General features: G+C 43.7%; 1 protein-coding gene across 24 annotated transcripts in view; it reads right to left on the reverse strand.

The window, feature by feature from the left end:
• nrxn3a (neurexin 3a) overlaps positions 1-19,145 on the reverse strand; it is a 444,245-nt gene that overhangs the window by 285,000 nt on the left and 140,100 nt on the right. For all 24 annotated transcript variants that reach the window (XR_008752966.1, XR_008752968.1, XR_008752965.1 and 21 more), the window contains exon 11: positions 1,191-1,394. Coding sequence is in view for 20 of the 24 variants with exons in the window: in XM_055863842.1 (XP_055719817.1) it covers positions 1,191-1,394 (204 nt within the window). In the remaining 4 variants the exon portion in view is untranslated. The remainder of the gene's footprint in view (positions 1-1,190; positions 1,395-19,145) is intronic.

Raw genomic sequence — 19,145 nt, forward strand, 5'->3', positions numbered from 1 at the left:
GCCAATTTTTGTGTAGCCAATTTTTGTAGTTGCAATGCAGTTTCTTCTTAATAAAATACTTTGATGACTAAAGTAATATTTAGTGTGTATAATATAGTCTATCAATTGCTACTGTGGGTACTATAACAACGAAGTACACTACAAACTATTGTGACAAATATCCAGCTTTATTAAAGCTTTAATCAATGTTAAAGACAAATAGTGTGTAAATATAGGTTATGTATACTAGTGCTTCTTTCCTTTTTGTAACACAGTGGTGTGTTTGTAAAAAAGAGAGAAGGAAGGTTGCCTGGGGGGCAGCCAGCTGCAGGTTTGGCTGGGCTCTGTTCTCGGGCTGTTCGCCTGACGGGCCGCAGGCTTAAGGCCTTTGAAGGGGTGAATACCATCTTTTGACAAAGCATGATGGGAAAATGGAGTTGATAGCTAGATGTACATAGAGAGCGTACATAGTATGTGTACACCATAAACAAATAGAAGGAGAACAAACCCAAAATCAAAAGCCAAGAATTCTCAACTTGAAGACAAGAAGATGATGTTAGTTGAAAATGTAAAGTTGAGATTTTTTCTTTCTCAATTTCCTGTCGATGATGAACTGAGAATCAGTTGGAGTAAGTCACCTCTTAGAAAGTCACAGCACGGCACAATGCTTATAAAGATGTATTTGATGTACTATATTATAATAACAATAGTGTGCAAATCAGCCATAGTGTGATATTCAGAAATAGTGCGCTATTCAGACTTCAAATGAACATTTAAGATATAGTTTACAATTAATGATATCTACGGGTGCTGTGACTGTCTCAAAATGACAATGGCTATGGTTTATCTGTTCAAAAGATGGGCCAGACAGCATATTTATCAATGACAAGAACTTTCAGAATGAAATAGCTTAAAAAAAGCCCCAAAAGTATAGTTAAAAAGTATAGTACTTTCTATAAAGAGTGTTAATCAATCTATATCTAAAGACATATATCACAATAAAGTCCATGCAAATAAAAGTATAAATATATTTTTTGAATCACTACTCCTTATATTATTGCGATCCTTTACTCTAAGAACCAAACCAAACTACGAGTTTAAATAAGAAAGTGAAATAATAATGATGGAAGGATAGAGACACTGAACGAAGAGAGAAAGAGAGTGCCACATTTTTTTTAACACGTGGCGTAGTCTGTAATGTCATACGATACCTAGGTTGACCGTGAGCTTGACCCGGCCCCCGTCCAGCTCAAGACGCAGCGTGTCGGCCGAGTCCCGTGAGGTGGTGGCCATGAGCAGGCCGTAGGCCCGCTGGGACATGAAACGTAGAGACACGTCCTCAGCCTCTGTGTGCATCACTTGGGGCATCACCACCTTCATGTACATACTGCCGTCATAACTCAAGATGGATGCCTCTGCCAGGGGGGAGATGGAAGAGGGGAGAAAGAGAGCGAAATCGAGAGAGAGAGAGAGAGAGAGAGAGGGGAGAGAGAGAGAGAGAGAGAGAGAGAGAGAGAGAGAGAGAGAGAGAGAGAGAGAGAGAGAGAGAGAAAAAAAAAAACAGAGCACAAGAGAGAGAGAAAGAGAGAGAGAGATATATTTGTTAGTCACAACATCTGCTGTCACACATCTTGTTCAGGTGGAGAAATCTACATCATAACTGCATTTTCAGCACACGTGCATGCTCACACACAGACACACACACACGCTCCCCATGCTATTGTCAGTTGCTGGTTTCCCATCACAGCTCTCTTCAGGTGAGCCTCTGTATTTTGTCACTCTCACACACATTTATCTGCCATAACAAATGATAAATACATACTGTACCTACAGCATGCTGTGGACTCCCCTATAGAGTATCCAACTGTATTCGTTTACACACAGATGATGGCTGAGGTACAAGGGAAGGGTTCAAGATGGAAAACACACTCTTAAACCTCACAGCCCGCTCCTGTCTCCCAGTAGAGATGAGAGGGGGAGAGCGTTGTATGAAAATGCGTTAAATCGGCCATGAAATAGCTACTCTGGCAGAGCCAGGATTAAAGCAGAGAGGAAGAACACGAGGGGGAAACAAAAGGAGACAGACTGTGCTACCCTACATCTGCTGGAATCTGTATCCACTGATATTACAAGCCTACTCTGCTCGCTCTCCTCCTCCCTCTTTCTCTCCATTTCTCTCTCCATTTCTTGCTTCCCGGCATCCAGCCAGTAGACACAAACACTCTTTTAGTCCTCACAGCTGTGAACACTCCATCCGGAAAACACACACACACACACCCTCCTTTGACGCAGTAGCAAAGAAATCGCTGACAAACTCTGCAATTACATCCCAATCAATATGCTATTATGTACGATTAGATGCTTATCTCCCTCCTCCCCTCCAAGCTTCTGCCAAGGCTTAATATATACCCAGCATAACAGGTATAGGCTGGACGAGGACAGGGGGAACACCTCTGGGTACAATGGAGCCAGAACCAGGAAGAGAGAGGCGGAGAGGGAGGAGAGAGGAGAGCGAGAAAGAGGGGAAGATGGAGGAAGAGGTAGTGAAATAGAGAGAGAAGGAAAGAAGTCAGGGGGATAGAGTGAGAAAGAGAGGGTGATCAAGAAAAAGAGAGAGAGAAGTAACACATTGGAGTTGGGAGAGAGGGAGGTGGAACACCTCCAGACAGAATGTCTATGGTTGAGCGCGAGGTGTGAAGAGAGATCAGGAAGGTTTAATATCCCAGTAAGTGACTGTCAGGCTGATACTAACTGACAGAGCAACAGACCCCTGAGGGACAGACAGACAGACATGTCACTATAGTGTGTTCACATAGACGTGGTGGCAGGTTGTCTTCCGCTGGCAAGCCACAAACAATAGTCAGGGATTAGTCCCTTCAATTTAATCTTTTCATTTATCGCAACGAGGCCGGTATTCAGAGAGCATCTCAGAATAGGAGTGCTGATCTAGGATCAGTTTTGCCTTTTAAAACATAATAAATTAAAGGGAAGGGCCTGATCCTGGATCAGCAGCCCCGACTGAGATACTTTGTGAAAAGGGGCCCGAATCTTGGCTTAACCAAATGGTTAAAACATCTATTTAATATGAAGGAAAGGATGTAGTGTAGAGAGAGGATGTGAGTGGAGAGCATGAACAATGGAAACTCTTCTACTACAATATTCTACTGTAGCTACCATAATGTTTAGTTATTCTGCTTTTTTCTGTTCTCTTACTGTCTGTGTTACATCCGGGAATATTATAGTCCCATTAAAATAACCATAATAAACGTCATGAACACAAAGCGCATCCAATCCCGCGGCTGACTGAAAGTGTTAATTAAAGCCAGTAATGAGGTGACAAAGCTGCCCTACCGCCAGGAATTTGGGCACTTTAATCAACAAAGAGCTTTAATTCACATTCCATCTGACCTATCGATGATGAGGTAGACCAGGATGGAATACTTAATCAGGAAGTTGGAGGATCTGAGGATGTGATTGGGTGACAGAGGTATATCGCTGTGACTTTCAAGTTGAATGAGTGGGTGTATATAAACATTTGACTGGTACTGTATGTGTTTGTGTGTTTTGTTTGGTGAGCGTGTCGGTGTGAGTCAGCCTCTCCGAGATATGTATTCAGATGACCTGCTCTGCTTAAAGGACACTGCCTCCACCGTGCTCTCCAGTAATGAAAAAGCTTGGCATGCATTAAGAGCCAATCAATGTTCATTATACTGTCAGTCCCCAACAGATAAAGAGCTGCTATCTCCCAATGACAAAGGCATGGCACTGACGCCATGACGACTGCACCCCACTGTTCCCACTGACTACACTGCCCTGTTGGCCGCTTGTGTGTGTGTGTGTGTGTGCATGTGAGTGAGCGTGCGTGCAGTGACAAAAGCTTTGAACAGAGTGTACTAGCACATAAACCATCTCAGTTTGATCTTGTAGAACCACGGAGAGAATAGGACAGGAGTATCCACACCTTTCACTGTGCTCTGTTTGTTATGACACCTGCTAAGGACACAGTACACCTCTGTTTCCTTGTCTGAGTTGCGCGTGCACACTGCATTGGGTTCATTGTCCTTGCTTTGACACCTCAACAGGACATGGGAAACACTTGTTTCCCCTGGCTCAGCCGGGGTACTTATACTGCTTTGATTCCCTATTACCTTTGCCCTTGGTTTGATTCTTTGTTGCACATCCTTGCCTGGTTTGAAATGAAGGTGGCAGTGAGATGTGTGGAGAGTTTTTTTTGACATTGACAAAAGCATACCAACTGTGATTTAACCATGTTCCTCCTCCTCCTCCTCCCCCTCCTAATAGTGAAGCAAACAGCCGAGTGAATCTCAGATATCCCCTTCAGCTCTGCTGAACCACACTGCACTTTTCAATTCCACACATACGCACCTACACAAATGTACACACAAGCGGTGTGAGCCTGCGTGTGCCTGTGAGTGTGTGTATCTGCGCGTGCTCGTGTGTGCTTGTGCATTGGCGCTTGCATGCGCGCCTGTGTGTATATGCACGCCAGTGTGTGTGTGTGTGTGTGCATGTGTGTGTGTTCGTCTGAGAGTGTGAAAGTGAATCAGTAACTCGGTGCAGCTCATTGTAATTGCTGATGAAGAAGATGAGAAGGAGGGGAAGGCTGACTGATTTTAAAGTCAGCTCCACTTTGCATAATTACCACACAAATTACACAGGAAAGAGAAGGTGCCATTAGGATAAAAGATTGGAGGATTTCACTTGAAAAGGGAAGAGTTTTGCTGCAATCTACGAGCAGATGTGAATACAGCCGAGGAGTAGCATGAGGTTGATCTAACAGGTGTGCTCGTCTAACATATATCTAGCAAAACAAACACACACAGGAACACACGCACACGCATATACGCGCACGTGTGCTCACATAAACACACGCACAGACTATACAGTGGCTGTGACTGTTCTCCTGTTCCCCTCTAGTCTAACCTCTAAGGGAATCTAGCTGGAGCGCCTTCCCAAGCGTCGGCTTCTCAAAGCAACAGAGAAACGCCTCAGCTATTTCAAGGCCCCAGTCCTGAGTCCCCGCCAGTGAATTAACTGGGATGAAATAAGAACAAACCAGCCCCCCCCCCCCGACACACACACACAGAAATAAATAAGACACATTTAGAGAACAGACATAGTTCCAAACCACTGAGACAAATGTCTCACTAATTGTTTTTATGAAATGGAACCGCGTTCATCCATATTCAATTGCCTTGGAATCAGAGTCTGATTTGAAGTCTTCTGCCATGATAAACATTCTCGCCACGATACCGCGACAAACATTCTCTCAGTCATTGTGTCACTGTATCCCCCTCTGTGGACGTCAACCAGTGGTGATTATTTGTGGCGCAGCGCCCACAGAGAACCAAATATGATAAATGGACCCATAATGCGTAGAGACGTTACATGCCCTCAAAATGTCCTCGGAGTCTCTCAGCTGTGCGGTGGAGAGAGACTGCGGTTCTCACAAACAACCACGTGGTTGCAGCAGAGTCCACAGTCAGAATACGCTACACTGCAGTCTGAAGGGGGAGAGAAAAGTCAGTGAGTGAGTGAGAGAGAGAGAGAGAGAGAAGATAGAGGAAAATAAAAGTAAGAGAGATGTCATGCATCCAGAGAGAGTTTAAAACTACTATCAAACTAGTCATGGTTTGTAGGTCCACTAAAACATGCTGGGTGGTTTGGATGACCCATTCGCTGGGTTGCAGGCATTGGGTCACTTAGTTGAGTAGTTTTCTTTAGAAAGAGCTAGGTTGGGTTGTTAATGCTGGGTTATTTATTTATAGGGGACAATGCACATTAATCAACATCAATATTCCTGTAATGCAACATCCATGTAAATGTGCATGGGTTAGCCAAAAGCGAATTTTCACCCGTAGTTTCAGGGTAGGTGATGGCCTTTACACAGCCACTATACAAATACTCATTAAAACAATACAAAATACAAATACATTACATCCAATAATATATAATCCTAACAACACCATCATCAACTGTCGTCTTACATATGAGGAACCACAGATAACTCGTGTGTACAGGGTTGGATAGGTTTGAGCCATGTTTTCAATTTCATTGTAAAAGTACAATAATCAGTGCAGCTTCTCAAGTCCGTGGCCATTGCATTCCAGTATATTGTAGCTCTAACAGAGAAGGCAGATTGACTGAATTCCCTGTGTTGAAAAGGGACAACGCAATCCCCTCTAGTTACTGCCTTTGTTTTCCTGGAGGTGCCTTCCTCCTGCAAGACCATGCAGGATCTTAAAGACAGGGCTCGCATCTACATACTGCTTAAAGCTATCCAGACTAAATCAATTATGTATGTAAATTATATTACAATGGTGGTAACTGTTTTTTAAATCAAAAATCTTGTTTGTTTGTAGAGTGATTTAATTTGTTTGAGAATAGTAGCTCCTGCTTGTGACCAGTAAGTGAGGCAATATCTCAGATGTCAGAAGATCATAGCATGCATATATTCGTTTGGAGGCCTCCAGAGGAAGGTCTTATAAACCTAAAGTTGTATCATCCAAACTTGACCGTGTTAACCTTCTTCTTCACGTGTTTCTTAAATGTCAAGTTGGAGTCCAAAATGACGCCGAGATACCTGAAGTTAGACACGACTTTCAGATTCTCCCCATTAACAAGAACAGCTTGTTGGGAAGAGAAATACATACAAACAGGCTTGTCGATATACACTGCTCAAAAAAATAAAGGGAACACTAAAATAACACATCCTAGATCTGAATGAATGAAATATTCTTATTAAATACTTTTTCATTACATAGTTGAATGTGCTGACAACAAAATCACACAAAAATGATCAATGTAAATCAAATTTATCAACCCATGGAGGTCTGGATTTGGAGTCACACTCAAAATTCAAGTGGAAAACCACACTACAGGCTGATCCAACTTTGATGTAATGTCCATAAAACAAGTCAAAATGAGGCTCAGTAGTGTGTGTGGACTCCACGTGCCTGTATGACCTCCCTACAACGCCTGGGCATGCTCCTGATGAGGTGGCGGATGGTCTCCTGAGGGATCTCCTCCCAGACCTTGACTAAAGCATCCGCCAACTCCTGGACAGTCTGTGGTCTAACGTGGCGTTGGTGGATGGAGCGAGACATGTTGTCCCAGATGTGCTCAATTGGATTCAGGTCTGGGGAACGAGCGGGCCAGTCCATAGCATCAATGCCTTCCTCTTGCAGGAACTGCTGACACACTCCAGCCACATGAGGTCTAGCATTGTCTTGCATTAGGAGGAACCCAGGGCCAACCGCACAAGCATATGGTCTCACAAGGGGTCTGAGGATCTCATCTCGGTACCTAATGGCAGTCAGGCTACTTCTGGCGAGCACATGGAGGGCTGTGCGGCCCCCAAAAGAAATGGCACCCCACACCATGACTGACCCACCGCCAAACCGGTCATGCTGGAGGATGTTGCAGGCAGCAAAACGTTCTCCACGGCGTCTCCAGACTCTGTCACGTCTGTCACATGTGCGTGTGAACCTGCTTTCATCTGTGAAGAGCACAGGGTGCCAGTGGCGAATTTGCCAATCTGGTGTTCTCTGGCAAATGCCAAACGTCCTGCACGGTGTTGGGCTGTAAGCACAACCCCCACCTGTGGACGTCGGGCCCTCATACCACCCTCATGGAGTCTGTTTCTGACCGTTTGAGCAGACACATGCACATTTGTGGCCTGCTGGAGGTCATTTTGCAGGGCTCTTTGCACAAAGGCAGAGGTAGCGGTCCTGCTGCTGAGTTGTTGCCCTCCTACGGCCTCCTCCACGTCTCCTGATGTACTGGCCTGTCTCCTGGTAGCGCCTCCATGCTCTGGACACTACGCTGACAGACACAGCAAACCTTCTTGCCACAGCTTGCATTGATGTGCCATCCTGGATGAGCTGCACTACCTGAGCCACTTGTGTGGGTTGTAGACTCCGTCTCATGCTACCACTAGAGTGAAAGCACCGCCAGCATTCAAAAGTGACCAAAACATCAGCCAGGAAGCATAGGATATGAGAAGTGGTCTGTGGTCACCACCTGCAGAACCACTCCTTTATAGGGGGTGTCTTGCTAATTGCCTATAATTTCCACGTTTTGTCTATTCCATTTGCACAACAGCATGTGAAATTTATTGTCAATCAGTGTTGCTTCCTAAGTGGACAGTTTGATTTCACAGAAGTGTGATTGACTTGGAGTTACATTGTGTTGTTTCAGTGTTCCCTTTATTTTTTTGAGCAGTGTATAAATGCAGGCAAGAATTAGTCATCCATTTAGTAACATGTACCATAGCTTTCAGTTAACTTGTTTAACAACTAGTTGTCTATTTTTTGAGGGTACATACAGAACTGTACCATCTGCAGACATCTGCATGTTAACTTGCGGGTAAGCAAGTGGGAGATCATTTATAAAGATGGTAAACAGAAGGGGGCCTAATATAGACCCTTGTGGGACCCCAATGTTATAATTAAGAGAGTCCGACTAAGTGTCCCCCAAACAAACCCTTTGACCTGTGTTTGTCAGATAGGAATATATCAAACGAATAACTTCAGTGGACACATTAAGGGATAGGAGGAATGCAGCAGACTTCCAAGCATTGGGGAAGGGTTGTGGAGATATGACCAAGTGGGTGGGTTAATTATTAAAATCCAGAAGATCGAAGTGATCCAGCAAGCTCATGAATTAGGATTGTTGCAACTGTATCAAGTCCACAAGATAGTGCAGCCAGCGCTGAATGGAATTACTTTTCAACAGACAAATGGGCAAGGTGTTGTTGCTGACCAAAAACTGTGAATAAAATGCTGCCTAACATTACTAACGATCCATTCGGGTTAAAAAGACATAGTATGTAATTATGATAGCTATCTCAGTCACTGACAATTTTAGACAACGTTAGCTAGCATGCTAGCAAGTAAACAACCGTATGCATGCTAGCTAGCAAACTATTTTCCTGTGCTGTGTGTGTTTGCAAAAATGTAAAGTGTTTGTTGAAGTTTTGCTAGCTAGCTAGCTATATCAGTGCCTGTAGCTAGAAATCTTATTTTCTGTAAGCCTAACGTTAACTTTACTGTGTGGTGCAATGACTTTCACGTCAGGTAGCTAGCTAGCTAGATAACTTAGCTTAGCTTGCTAGCTCAAACTAGGTTTCTCACCCGGTTTGGCTAGCTAGACCAGATTTTTACTAAGCTAGGCCTATTCCCTGTTTGTAGCTAGTTGGCAAGCTTATAACTCAGGATTTTATTGTGGTTCAGAAGCTGTGGCTATGTTTTCTAGCCTAATAGTTTCTATGACATAAAGGAATGACCCAATTGTTCATTCAAGTTTATACACTTAAACTGTGTTAATGTTATGTCTTTGTCCCTCAGATACTAGAGGCTGCATGGCCCTGAGAGTGATTTGCCCACCACCAGTGTACTGAGTGCAGGTAGCTACATATTGAAATGAAAGTAGTGTCTCAAATGTTCATCCACATTTATCTATTTTGTCTATCCTGTAAAACCTTTGTTATGTTTTTGTCTCTCAGATACTAAAGATAACATGGTCCTGAGTGTGTTTATCCCACCACCAGCGTAGCGAGTTGGAAAGAAGACTGCCCGCCCAAGCATTGACGAGGGCAGAAAGTCATATTGTAGCATTAAGTATATATGTATACTTGTGTAATATTGAATACTATTTCATATGTAATACTGTACTCAACTACTCTCGTTAGTGTAATTGAGTAGCTTTTCAGTAGTACAGTGGCTTGCGAAAGTATTCACCCCCCTTGGCATTTTTCCTATTTTGCTGCCTTACAACCTGGAATTAAAATTGATTTTTTGGGGGGGTTGTAACATTTGATTTACACAACATGCCTCCCACTTTGAAGATACAATTTTTTTTTGACACATCTAGCCACTGGGATGTTTGCTCATTCTTGAAGGGTTGATGTTTGGGATAGGCTTAAAATAAAAATATCAAAAACGACTTTCTATCGCTGGATTCAGACATGTAACCATTCGAACCAGAGGCAGATGATTATTCCCATCCATTTCCCACGTCCACATGTACAGTGCCTTGCAAAAGTATTTAACCCCTTGGCATTTTTCCTTTTTTTACGCTTTACAACCTGTAATTTAAATGGATTTTTATTTGGATTTCCTGTAATGGACTTTTTACTCTTTTTTTTACAGAAAAGTGGTGCGTGCATATGTATTCACCCCCTTTGCTATGAAGTCCCTAAATAAGATCTGGTGCAACCAGTTACCTACAGAAGTCACATAATTTGTTAGATTGCACACAGGTGGACTATATTTAAGTGTCATATGATCTGTCACATGATCTCAGAATATATACACCTGTTCTGAAAGGCCCCAGAGTCTGTTTCACCACCAAGCAAGCGGAACCATGAAGACCAAGGAGCTCTCCAAACAGGTCAGGGGCAAAGTTGTGGAGTAGTACAGATCAGGGTTGGGATATAAAAAAATATTTGAAACTTTGAACATTCCACGGAGCACCATTTAAATCCATTATTAAAAAATGGAAAGAATATGGCACCCCAACAAACCTGCCAAGAGAGGGCCGCCCACCAAAACCCACAGACCAGGCAAGGAGGGCATTAATCAGAGAGGCAACAAAGAGACCAAAGATAACCCTGAAGGAGCTGCAAAGCTCTACAGTGAAGATTAGAGTATCTGTCCATAGGACCACTTTAAGCCGTACACTCCACCAAGCTGGGCTTTACGGAAAAGTGTCCAGAAAAAAAGTCATTGCTTATAGAAAATAAATAAGCAAACACGTTTGGTGTTAGCCAGAAAGCATGTGGGAGACTCCCCAAACATATGGAAGAAGGTACTTTTGTCAGATGAGACTAAGATTGAGCTTTTTTGCCATCAAGGAAAATGCTATGGCTGGCGCAAACCCAACACCTCTCATCACCCCGAGAACCTAATGACAGCATCATGCTGTGGGGATTTTTTTTCGTCGGCAGGGACTGGGAAACTGGTCAGAAATGAAGGAATGATGGATGGCGCTAAATACAAGGTAATTCTTGAGGGAAACCTGTTTCAGTCTTCCAGAGATTTGAGACATGGACGACAGTTCACCTTACAGCAGGACAATGACCCTAAGCATACTGCTAAAGCAACACTCGAGTGGTTTAAGGGGAAACATTTAAATGTCTTGGAATGGCCTAGTCAAAGCCCAGACCTCAATCCAACTGAGAATCTGTGGTATGACTTAAAGATTGCTGTACACCAGCAGAACCCATCCTACTTGAAGGAGCTGTAGCAGTTTTTAAGGATCCGCCCATTTTTTTCAATTTTCGCCTGAAATGACATACCCAAATCTAACTGCCTGTATGTCAGGCCCTGAAGCAAGGATATGCATATTCTTGGTTCCATTTGAAAGGAAACACTTTGAAGTTTGTGGAAATGTGAATGCAGGAGAATAACACACAATAGATCTGGTAAAAGATAATACAAAGAAAAAAACAACCGTTATTTTGTATTTTCTTTGTATCATCATCTTTGAAATGCAAGTGAAAGGCCATAATGTATTATTCCAGCCCAGGTGCAATATACATTTTGACCACTAGATGGCAGCAGTGTATGTGCAAAGTTTTAGACTGGTCCAATGAACCATTGCATTTCTGTTCAAAATGTTGTATCAAGACTGCCCAAATATGCCTAATTAATAACTTTTTATGTTCAAAATTGTGCACTCTCCTCAAACAATAGCATGGTATTCTTTCACTGTAATAACTACTGTAAATTGGACAGTGCAGTTAGATTAACAAGAATTTAAGCTTTCTGCCCATATCAGATATGTCTATGTCCTAGGAAATGTTCTTGTTACTTACAACCTCATGCTAATCGCATTAGCCTACGCTAGCTCAACCGTCCCGTGGAAGGGACACCGATCCCGAATAAGCAAGTCCACAAGACAGGAGTTAGTGCCTAACCTTAAGAATTCAGAGTTAATGCCTAAACTCAACCCTAACCTTACAAATTTGGAGGTAATGCCTAAACTTAACCTTAAACACTTTGAAATTTCAAATTCAAATTGTATTTGTCACATGCACCGAATACTACAGGTGTAGACCTTACTTACAAGCACTTAACTCTATTTATTGAAATGCACTGTTGGTTAAGAAAATATTTACTAAATAAAAATAAAGTACAAATAAAAAGTAACACAGTGGAATTACATAACAATAATGAGGCTATATACAGGGGGCACCTGTACTGAGTGAATGTGCGGGGTTAAAGGTTATTAGAGGTAATTTGTACATGTAGAGTGACTATGCAGCGAGTAGCAGCAGTGTAAAAACAAATGGGGGGGGGGGGGGGGGGGGGTCAATGTAAATAGTCCGGATGGCCATTTGATTAATTGTTCAGCAGTCTTATAGCTTGGTGGTAGAAGCGGTTATTAAGGAGCCTTTTGGACCTAGACTTGGCGCTCCGGTACCACTTGCCATGCGGTAGCAGAGAGAACAGTCTATGACTTGGGTGACTGGGGGTCATTGACATTTTTTGGGCCTTCCCCTGACACCGCCTGGTATATAGGTCCTGAATGGCTGGAAGCTTGGCCCCAGTGATGTTTTGGGCCGTATGCCCTACCCTCTGTAGTGCCTTACGGTCAGATACCGAGCAGTTGCCATACTAGGCGGTGATGCAACCAGTCAAGATGCACTCGATGGTGCAGCTGTAGAACTTTATGAGGATCTGGGGACCCATGTGTAATCGTTTCAGTCTCCTGAGGAGGAAAGGGTGTGTTCTTCACGACTGTCTTGGTGTATTTGGACCATGATAGTTTGTTGGTGATGTGGACACCAACGAACTTGAAACTCTTGACACGCTTCACTTCAGCCCCGTCGATGTAAACGGGGGCCGGTTCAGTCCTTTACCCGTAGTCCACGATCATCTCCTTTGTCTTGCTCACATTGAGTGAGAGGTTGTTGGACTGGAAATAAACTGACAGGTCTTTGACCTCCTCACTATAGGCTGTCTCAGCATAGTCGGTTATCAGGCCTACCACTGTTGTGTCATCAGCAAACTTAGTGATGGTGTTGGAGTCGTGCTTGGCCACGCAGTCGTGGGTGAACAGGGGCCTAAGCACGCACCCCTGAGGGGAACCGGTGTTGGGGATCAGTGTGGCAGATGTTATGTTGCCTAACCTTAACACCTGGGGGCGGCCCGTCAGGAAGTCCAGGATCCAGTTGCAGAGGGAGGTGTTTAGTCCCAGGGTCCTTAGCTTAGTGATGAGCTTTGTGGGCACTATGGTGTTGAATGCTTCTGGATGAGTGTCCCGCTCCTTTAAAGTGGGAGCTCTAGCCTTTAGCTTGGTGCGGTGTTAGTCAATGAACAGCATTTTCACATAGGTGTTCCTTTTGTCCAGGTGGGAAAGGGCAGTGAGGATCAGCGTGGCAGATGTGTTGTTGCCTTACCTTACCACCTGGGGGCGGCCCGTCAGGAAGTCCAGGATACAGTTGCAGAGGGAGGTGTTTAGTCTCAGGGTCCTTGGCTTAGTGATGAGCTATGTGGGCACTATGATGTTGAAAGAGTCCAGATTAGTGTCCTGCTCCTTGAAAGCGGCAGCCCTAGCCTTTAGCTCGGTGGGGATGTTGTGGAACTATCTACCTCAGGCGAGCAATACCTCGAGACTTATAACACGTACCAGCAGTTATTGACAAATAGACACACAGCCCTGCCCCTTGTCTTACCAGATGTAGCTACTCTGTCCTGGGGATACATAGAAAGACCAGCCAGCTCAAACAGTAACGTGCAATGAAGCACATTTTTGTTTTTGAAGATGCAACAACTGCATGGGAATGCCCCTGTCTGTGTGTGTCGGGGCTCGACATAAAGGGGAGGTTATGGAAACCCTCCGGGCCAGTCGATCATATCATCCCTGTAAGTGGCCTGCTTGGGCCAGTGGATTTTTTTATTTTTATACAACGGGTTACCCGAACATGCCCCAGCCTTTTATCTACACCCCAGACGAAAGCTCTTTGATGATGACAAAGTGTGGTATACCATGGAGCCAATGGAACTCAACAGCCTTTCATCAATGCTGCCCGTCTGTGCAAGGTATAACATTTTGTTCAAATAGCAAGGCTGCTATATAGTATATGAATAGAATAAACATCAATGGAATCGTATTATCATTATTAATCGCCCGCTCGCTCGCTCACTATGAGGCTGCCACATCCCTTCGGTATACCAACCACTGCATCAGAACGACTACCCTCCAGCAGCTCTCCGATGCAGGTCTGGAGGCCAGAGAGATAATGAGTGTGAGCGGGCACAGGGCTGAAAGCTCTCTTAGGAGCTATTGGAAGCCGTCCACGGAAAACAGGAGGAGATGGAGTAACATCCTAACAGCTGCGTGCGACAACAGTTGTTCCTGAGAAATGGCGCCCAGCTGTGCTTGAGACCCCGGCGTTAGACAGCTACTTCACTAATTGCACACTGGATGGAAATGTGCAGTTCAATGTGTATCACAAATAAAAAGCTGTTGATGCTGTGACCATCTGGAAAAAAATTGTCATTGTGGTTCCTATTCAGAACCATGGACAGTGCCCCCATACAACGTTTCGATCCGACATTCAATTTTACTATGCATAAACCAGACGTGCGCTGTTTTCAGAACCATGGACAGCGTCCCTAGAAACCAAGGTTCTGGAACTATCAACCAGCGTTTGGGTAGTTTTGCTTTACATGGCAGTCAATACAAAAATAACTAACGACCAGAGAACGCCTAAAATGTCACTTGACAACCAGTGTTAGTGAATGTAGCGTCATGTTTTGTTTAAAAATGGATGGTTTTGGAAATAATCTAGATTTTTTTATGCTGGTAGCCCGTTGTATAAAATCAATAATACACTCGAGGCCATGTGTCACGGAATTTATATCATGGCTGTGGTGGTCTACGCCACTCGGCTTGCATTATTGCTTAAGAAATAATGTTATTTTTAATCTAGGCTTTATAATTGATTATTTAGTACACACGAGCTGCACACACAGGCCTGTAGTTTATAGATAATCTGCCGGGCAGAGAGAGAGAGCGCAGCTCTCAAACAACTGGTTGTTGCATGGAGCAGTTTATCTGAAGACCGACAGCGGTAGGGTTGGGAAAACCGTAGGAAGGATGTTCCAAATGATGGTTATCTACCAGTAAATACAAAGGCAAGAATGAGTACGCAAACCAGGTATTTAAAACGTTCAAAGTCTTGGTTGAATATTTGCAATGCGCAATTCAGGCATCATGGAATAGGCTACCTTAAAAATCAGACATTTCCTCGAGGCTATTTGGTCTTTGAAAAGTAATTGAAGTTATGGTAGCCGATTTACAAGTTCTACTGGTCCAATATAATGATTCTGTGATTTCATTTCTAATCAGTTTTTATGAGCGATGTAGCCGCTTTCGTTTGTTACCGGCCGTTTCAATTGAAGGGTGTGCTTGTTGTGTAAAATCATGAGCGGTTATAACGTCGAATTTTGCCTTCATCTTGGTTTTCCATACAATGCGTTCCATTACAAAGGAACCTTGTTTTTGGTCTCTTTCTCGTTTGAAAACATGATACAAAAACCGATTTACAACTCTTCGACATCTCAAATGGCGAGACTGACTAGCTACGAAATGGACGGACTGAATTTGTGTTAGGAGCATGATGTTATTTAGTCAAACACCCACATTATTCTGACATATTTGAATGAAATCATGTAAATGTAAAAAATGATGTGAATGTCAATGCAGAAATGTCATTAGGTAGGTCTGTAAATAAATATATTATTCTTAAAGTGGTAATGCACACGTTTTTCCAAACATGTAGTTTTTTTCTCTACAGACAATTACAACAATAACATTTAAGTTCTTGAAAATGACAATTAAGTGCTTGAAAAAGTCGCTGGAAGTACTTGCATTTGACTTGCCAATGTCTGTATGAACCCTGTATAGGCTACTTGCTCAGGCCGCAAATGAAAGATAAAATCACCTGCTATTGAAATTATGCACGCATCATTGGCTTTCCCGGTAGAACTTGACGGTAAAGTATTTTATTCATTTGGGCCAGTAGCTTTCAGTTGGATGGCATTGGCCCTGTGTAGGCTACTACTTGCAAAGGTACTAATGTTGAGCCCTACTGTGTGCGGTTCACATAAGGCCTATATGTCGATCACCTTGTGTTAGCCGTTAGCAATGTTTTCCGTTTTCGGGTAGATGGAAAGGCAATTAAAAGGTGACTACAAAGTAGCCTATGCCTATCTCAAATCAAATCAAATATTATTGGTCACATACACATGGTTAGCAGATGTTAATGCGAGTGTAGCGAAATGCTTGTGCTTCTAGTTCTGACCGTGCAGTAATATCTAACAAGTAATCTAACAATTTCACAACAACTAGCTAATACACACAAGTGTAAAGGAATAAATAAGAATATGTACATTTAAATAAATGGATGAGCGAAGGCCGTGCGGCATAGGCAAGATGCAGTAGATGGTATAGAGTACAGTATATACATATGAGATTAGTAATGTAGTGTATGTAAACATTATATAAAGTGGCATTGTTTAAAGTGACTAGTGATACATTTATTACATCCAATTTTTTATTATTAAAGTGGCTAGAGATTTGAGTCAGTATGTTGGCAGAAGCCACTCAATGTTAGTGATGGCTGTTTTAACAGCCTGATGGCATCGAGATAGAAGCTGTTTTTCAGTCTCTCGGTCCCAGCTTTGATGCACCTGTACTGACCTCGTGTTCTGGATGATAACGGGGTGAACAGGCAGTGGCTCGGGTGGTTGTTGTCCTTGATCTTTTTGGACTTCCTGTCACATTGGGTGGCGTAGGTGTCCTGGAGGGCAGGTAGTTTGCCCCCAGTGATGCGTTGTGCAGACTTCACTACCTTCTGGAGAGTGGGCGGAGCAGTTGCCGTACCAGGCGGTGATACAGCCCGACAGGATGCTCTCGATTGTGAGTGTTTTTGTTGAAAAGCCAAATTTCTTCAGCCTCCTGATGTTGAAGAAGCGCTGTTGCGCCTTCTTCACCACGCTGTCTGTGTGGGTGGACCAATTCAGTTTGTCCGTGATGTGTACGGAGAGGAACTTAAAACTTTCCACCTTCTCCACCACTGTCCTGTCGATGTGGATAGGGGGGTGCTCCCTCTGTTGTTTCCTAAAGTCCACAATCATCTCCTTTGTTTTGTTGACGTTGAGTGTGAGGTTATTTTCTTGACACCACACTCCGAGGGCCCTCACCTCCTCCCTGTAGACCCTCTCGTCGTTGATGGTAATCAAGCCTACCACTGTAGTGTCGTCTGCAAACTTGATGATTGAGTTGGAGGCGTGCATGGCCACGCAGTCATGGGTGAACAGGGAGTACAGGAGAGGCCTGAGAACGCACCCCTGTGGGGCCCCAGTGTTGAGGATCAGCGGGGTGGAGATGTTGTTACCTACCCTCACCACCTGGGGGCGGCCCGTCAGGAAGTTCAGTACCCAGTTGCACAGGGTCTCGAACTTAATGACGGGTTTGGAGGGTACTATGGTGTTAAATGCTGAGTTGAAGTCAATGAACAGCATTCTTACATAGGTATTCCTCTTGTCCAGATGGGATAGGGCAGTGTGCCGTGTGATGGAGATTGCATCGTCAGTGGACCTTTGGGGCCGTAAGCAAATTGGAGTGGGTCTAGAGTATCAGGTAGGCTGGAGGTGATATGATCAAACAAAATACTGCATAGTTTCCTAAGAACGCAAAGCGAGGTGACCATCTCTGGTGGCGCCATGTCTTCTCTGGGAGAATCATGATTATTTGCATAAATCCAGAGGCCATTTGTTTTGATAACTCCCTCACAAGTGCTCTACACTACAGTCTGGCTGGTGTTCATCTGAAATAAAGGGTAACTACACAAAAAAAATCTAAATTACTCAGATTTTTTCCAGACCTAAGAAATGGTCCCCTAATGTGGTTTAAGCTTTGTTGTTGGCATAGACATCACATTTTTTAGTTTTTCTATGAAAATGTGTGATTTTGAGAGACAAAACCTGAAGAAAAAAAACAGGGAAATCCCAGTCCCCGCTTTCTTTCTTTTTGCCACATGCTGTCGATTTGGTATCAAGTATAGGTTTTTTTCTAATTCTGCCCTCTACAGGATTTTGCAGAAAAAAAACACATGGCAATTTGAAATCTGCAATAAATCCGCGTCTGCACTTTATGTTTACAGTCTCTTTTCTTTGCTGTTACGGTAAATCTATCAAGCTCAGTGTAAAAACACAAGGGCATGCTAATGTAAAAGATGGCTAGTCATTATTAGCCTGGCTATGTATGGAATGATGAGACATTATGAGACACAAGCCCCCCCCACTCCCCCCCCCAAAACAAATGTGTGTGACCAAATCATGTGCTGGTGCCACCAACTGAAAGAGGTGGGAAACGTTTCTGTAGAACCCTGGAGAGGGATAGAGGAAGAGAGGTGGAGAGAGAGGGATGAGGAGACGGAAACAGAGAAGAAAGAGCAATGGAGACACTGGAGTGGGCAGAGGAGATGATAAAAGACTGGATAAAGGAATGGGAAGAAGACATTTAGAGGGCATGAAGGGAGATGTTTAGGGGATGAAGGGAGGGATGGAGAGAGGCGCATCCTCCCCCACACGCTCTCATTCCTCGGGCAACACAGAGGAATTTGTGGTGTTTATGTAACGAACTGGAGGACTGGCTCCTAAACACACGTTCAGCCACACACACACACACACACACACACACACACACACACACACACACACACACACACACACACACACACACACACACACACACACACACACACACACACTACAAAGGCAGGATTAGGGAGACTGGAATAACACTGCACAAGACTTCTTCAGCCACCAGAAATAAACCTGTATACATCTTCAGCCACCAGAAATAAACCTGTATCCAACCAGTATTAAAACAAACATGCCATGGTTGCTAGGTCTATTATGGCCCTAAACTGGTAAAGGAAGCTCATCAATGTGTCTGCATGTGCGTCCATGCATGTGCGCATGTGTGTGTCTGTGTGCATCTTTGCGCCTGTGTGTGTGTCACAGACCCAGATTTATGTGTGGCATGTTTCTCTCTCCTGGGCAGGTCCATTTCCTTTTACAGGGTCGATACACATTGACGAAGCAGTATTTTACCCACTCTACAAT

The sequence above is a fragment of the Salvelinus fontinalis genome, chromosome 15 (assembly GCF_029448725.1).
Source record: "Salvelinus fontinalis isolate EN_2023a chromosome 15, ASM2944872v1, whole genome shotgun sequence".
NCBI lineage: Eukaryota > Metazoa > Chordata > Actinopteri > Salmoniformes > Salmonidae > Salvelinus > Salvelinus fontinalis.